This window comes from Anopheles darlingi, chromosome 2 (genome assembly GCF_943734745.1).
Source record: "Anopheles darlingi chromosome 2, idAnoDarlMG_H_01, whole genome shotgun sequence".
Taxonomy (NCBI): Eukaryota; Metazoa; Arthropoda; class Insecta; order Diptera; family Culicidae; genus Anopheles; species Anopheles darlingi.
Window position 1 is genome coordinate 10,636,772 of NC_064874.1, and position 5,000 is coordinate 10,641,771.

Consider the following 5,000-nt stretch of genomic DNA (forward strand, 5'->3'; position numbering starts at 1 on the left):
AGAGGACAGCGCGTACAACTGGCCTATTCTTTTCCAGATGATTATATTGATAAAATACGATACGATGGCTGATGAAGATGATTGTGTGTGCGTTTTTAAGATGTTTGTGCGTCTGAGTATGTGCGCGCCCGCGTCTTACTTTTATTGGACGGTCGACACGCTCTTCTTTCTGTCGCGTGCAACGCCCGCGGCGAAAAAAAAAACGGTGCGTGTGCGTGTGTCCAAAATAGTAGGAAATACTAAAATGCTGGATTTATTCACATAAACCCGCCACTATTATATGGCATTAAGTTTCTCAGTAAAAAAAAATCTGAAGGTAAGAAGAAGGAAAAAGCAAAAAACTCAATGACGGAAAAGCAGATCGCCACTGATCGATGACGCTGGCGTTGATTTAAAGATCAAGAGAAAGCGCGCGCAGTACTCCAGCGTGCATTACACCATCGCTATGTTTTGGTGTCTCAGGTGGAGGAAGCGAGTTAGAATTCATGATGCTCTCTGTCAGGAACAGGCAAATTCGGTTTTCGGTGATTGAGTAGCGAGCGAAGGAAGAAAACCGATAGCGAAACGGCATCGTGAGCGGTGGTTTCGTGTGTTTTGAGGCTCATGCAGCAGCCCAGCCGTATCAGTAACGTCCTGTGAAAGCAGGTATTCTTGTGTGCAAAGCATCTAATGCCACGCATCTAGAGGATTTAAAACGTCCTTCGCGAAAAACACGAAGAACTATCCCACGATAAAGCGTGTACGAAACGAGAGAATGAGACTTAATGGCAAAGCGAAGGGTGTAGGAATGGTACATGAGTGTGCGAAAGATCAATTGGTGGTCGATCAAATGAATTTTTTTTGCTAGCTAGAAATTGAGAAGAAATAATAATGTTTCGTGGTCGCCGCCCCGCCTCATTCCCACCTCTAGGATGGGCCAAAAAGGGGAAGGTTTTAAATGCGAAGAGAGGGTTCTGCTATTCGCGGTCGATCAGATACAAACCATCAGCCTCCGACGTTCAGTGATGTGTTTGATAATAGATGGACAGAGAAAGGAAAAAATATACGTTAAGAAAAGATGAATAATGTGAAAAAGCGCATTTGTCTCCGTTACAAAAACCACACACACACACACACATGTGAATCAGAAGCGCACTGGGCCTGAATCACTCTTAGCATGTGTGTGACACTAGGAATCAGCCAGCACAAGAGCCTTGTTTGAAAGGATTCAGAATTCTCTGTTAATCCTGCATACGGCATGGCCGGCATACAATGCACACACCCTCTAACACATACGAACCCTGCTAAACAGTAGAGTGGAGCTGAGAAAGTAATATATTAAATGAAACTTTGAAATGATTAATCAAATGAATCTATGTTTTTGCATCCGGTCCCCATCAATCGCGAAGAAAGGGAAGGAAACAATAGAAACAGTAGAGCGGAAAATTTAGAAAACGAAAGCGAGCCGAGTCAGCTAGGGCCACCGCAAAACCGTGTAACGTATTGAAAACAGCGTATTGAGAAAGGTAACCAAGACACAACAGATCATATGATAACGGTATGTGGCACAAGGCCGACTATGAATGAAATAATAAAGAGAGAGAGTAATGCTGCTGCTCCTGTGCGCCACAGTGCGCGTAAGTCACCTTCTGAGACACGGGGAAGTAGGCTACTGCGGATCGACAACGTTGATCGTTTGACAATCCGTAAAAAGCGTACCAGAGAAGAAGGATCGTTGACAAATGATCAATCGTTGACCTGGTGCCTATTCTTCCACAAAAAAAAACAGATGGTGAAAAGGAGATGAAGCAAGCAAATGAGATGGAAGAACAAAAAAATAGTTTGTGTTTAGAAGATTATTGTAGCCTCATCAAGATGACTACTGACGAGGGCGACCTCTTCATTCTATTATCATTCAATTTGTGCTGTTGAATTAATTACTCCGTCCGTAATTAATTACGCTCCGCCTGGCACCACCTATTGAAATTCACCTTTAATTCTTTGAAGAAGGGTAAGTTAAAAAGAAATTATCAAATGAACCGGCAAACAGCCGTACGATTCCTGTACGCAATTGTATTGTGTTGCACAAAGGAAATATTTAAGCCGATTTAAGCGAACGTCGTAGGTTGCCCTCTCCTGAAACTCTGATTTTTCCTTCTAGAATGTTTTGATTCTCGCTTAACACGCTGTTTTTGCAGCAGTTTTGCTTTTTCGTTTATTTCTTTTTTAATCTATGTTTTTTGTTATATTGTTTTTTTTTTGTTTGCTTTATTTAATTCGTCGGTTTATTACACGTGAGGCTAGGGGGTAGGACTCGTTACTGTTTGCTCACTTCTCTCTTCTACTTATTCAACACTTTCGTATCCCTTGCAAGGAGAAAGGGCAGCGTGGTCCGGCTGCTGTGCTTTTCGAATATGCTTTGCTTCTGCTTCTCTGGTGATAAAATTATGACGGGTGTATAAATCAGTGGAGTTAATAATCCAACGAAAAGAAAGTAAAATCATGAGAGTAGGAGCGTGGTTGATTGTAATTGTTTACCATATTTCGTCCAAAAGATCCCGAACCCATTTTGGAAATAATGCTGGACACGTTTATAAAATAATCATAATTATTATAGTTATATATTGCAGAAGTTTCTACCATTTTCGCACAAAACTTGTTGCTTACACACGCATACGATCCGTTCTGTTTTATACCTTGTTGTTGTTTCGCTAACTCTTTTTCGACGCATATGTTCGTAGTGAGGCGCATTTTGCGCTATTCTATCCTTTCTTCCTTTCATATATCTGTGCTGTCATTACGACGCACCCTCCAAATCCGAGCACTCCGTTTAGCTACATTTTGTTGCCAGTCCCCATTCGTTTGTGTCTACTATCTTATGCTCATTCGTAATAATAATAGCCTAAATCGATCGTAAAGATACAAACAAAATATGCGTTATTACTCCTTCACGCGCGCGCGCGCTATCTCTGCTCTTCTGTACTAGAGTCTATAGAGGGATTTCTAAACTTACTGAGTACGGATTGTTACCCTCCTTCTCCAGGATCAATTATTCTTGCCGACTACCAGCACCTTCACAGTTCGCAGCAGCACATTACATTCGAGTGGAAAGAGTGTGTACTCTCCAGCGGCTAATGGGCGATAGAAATTTCGCGCCATTTTCTGTGCCCAGGTGTTTGCGTGTATGTGTGTGTGTCTGTATGTGTGTATGCGTTTATTGTAAAACTCCCAGGTTTGTGCGAATGGCTTTGCCAATATCTGCTATGTGTCTGTTAAACTTACACTCTCTGTGCTTCAAAATATCGCGAAAGAGCAGCTCGCACGCACAGCCACAGACACAACTGTCCTCAAACAATTGCAAAACATCTATTGGCCACAGATATCAATGTAGGACTCCCACAATTCATCAACTTAATCCTTCTCCGGTAAACAGACGATCCCTTCCGGTGCTTCGTTCTGCTGTGTCTTGTGGTGTTCGGTGGTCTAGCCATATGTTATCGCGATCGTTAGGAAGAACCCGCGCAAAGAGTAAATGAGTAGGAAAACAAAAAAAGATCAAACATACATACAATTAGATTCGGAGAACCTTCATTCTTTGCTGAGCAAAAAATGGTGACACTGAGTAGACACATGAGTAGTAACAAAGCATTATAGTAAGTAAAAAAAAAACAACTAGAAAAATAGATGGTTGTTGTGGAACTTTAGTCCGAATGTTAATGAAATGCAACAATCTACCGTCGCCCCGGCGACCTTGCCCAAGGAGAAAGGTATGTTCAATCAGAATGTCAAAAATTGGCCGAAAAACAGTAGACCGGAAAGCCAAACATAGTAGAGGCACTGACCGATACAGGTCTTCTACTTTCCCTTTTCATGTCCTCAACATGCTAGTTTTCTCGCTGGTGTTCTCTCGTTTGTCATCTACTACTGTTAAGCTTACACGCTATCCTATATACCACTCTTCGGAAATGCACCTCCTTTTTGAGGATTTCCCCATTCCTCCTCGCCTCATGGAATACACACTCGGTGGATTGTCTATCCGGGGACATGTGACACGCACCTAACCAACACACACACACACACACACACACACATACACACTTCGACAGATCGATCTATTGTATTACAATTTAATGTCTGATCGATCGCCGTCGTTCACTCGCTCGCTCCCTCGCTGCCAACTCTACGGAGTTTCAATCGACGGAAGCCGGCTAGGGCTACTGAACGGCTCCGGCTGACTTGAGCAAGGTTAGCTCTTTCTCTTTCGCTTGCACCACCGTACGCCAGTGGATGTCCTGCTCGATCACCTTCGCTTCCAGGTTTTTCAGCATAATTTCCTATGGATGAAGCGACAGGCGAATGGTATAGTCAACAAAAGTTGATTGATTGGGACCAATGGGATTGCCTAACGGGGGCGTACTTACCGTATCGGCTATGATAATTTTATACTGATCTACGGTTTTCTGTAGCTGCTCATTGCGCAGCGCCAGCGTCTGCTGTTCTTCTTCCTCACCGCTACTGTCCGTTGCGGCTGCGGCAGCACCATTCTTGTTACTATCGACGACGACAACGGTTGCCGAGTCGTTGCTGTTGCTCTTTTGTAAACTATTGTTATTAGCGATGCTGCGCGGATTGTTAAGATTATTGTTGGCGATTAGAGTGCTATCGCCGTTATCACTCCTACTGCTGGTGCCAGTAGAGGTGCCGGTGGTGATAGTGTTGGTGGTAGTTGTTTGGCTAGCCGTACTACTGCTGTTGCTGTTACTACTGGTGCTACTGTTATTGGTGGCGTGGCTTTGTACCAGCCGTTCGTGCTGCTCCTTGATGCAGCCAACCGTTGCCTCCAGCCAACTCTGGAAGTCGGTTGCGTCAACGGGCAGTGCCGATACGACACCCGTCGGTTGCAGTAGCTTCACCAGCAGATCCTTCGTTCGCGTCTGCTCTTCGCGCACGATCTTACCGACGTCCACCTTCTCCACATTGCTAGCTGCTATCAGCTTCTGCTGCTGCTCCTAAAAATCCCG

General features: G+C 43.9%; 2 protein-coding genes across 6 annotated transcripts in view; one reads left to right on the forward strand and one right to left on the reverse strand.

Moving 5' to 3' along the window:
* Positions 1–333, forward strand: part of LOC125949019 (ATP-dependent RNA helicase bel) — a 7,628-nt gene extending 7,295 nt beyond the window's left edge. For all 4 annotated transcript variants that reach the window (XM_049675694.1, XM_049675696.1, XM_049675695.1 and 1 more), the window contains exon 4: positions 1–333. This exon is cut by the window's left edge and continues 760 nt beyond it. The gene's annotated coding sequence lies outside the window, so the exon portion shown is untranslated.
* Positions 334–1,992: 1,659 nt separating this feature from the next.
* Positions 1,993–5,000, reverse strand: part of LOC125949013 (A-kinase anchor protein 9) — a 12,435-nt gene continuing 9,427 nt past the window's right edge. Inside the window, exons 7-8 of one of the 2 annotated variants that reach the window (XM_049675679.1) lie at positions 4,401–4,988; positions 1,993–4,313 (exon numbers count right to left, since the gene is read on the reverse strand). In XM_049675679.1, the coding sequence (XP_049531636.1) occupies positions 4,194–4,313; positions 4,401–4,988 (708 nt within the window). In that variant the 3' untranslated portion in view covers positions 1,993–4,193. The remainder of the gene's footprint in view (positions 4,314–4,400; positions 4,989–5,000) is intronic. The other variant, XM_049675678.1, reaches the window with a different exon arrangement.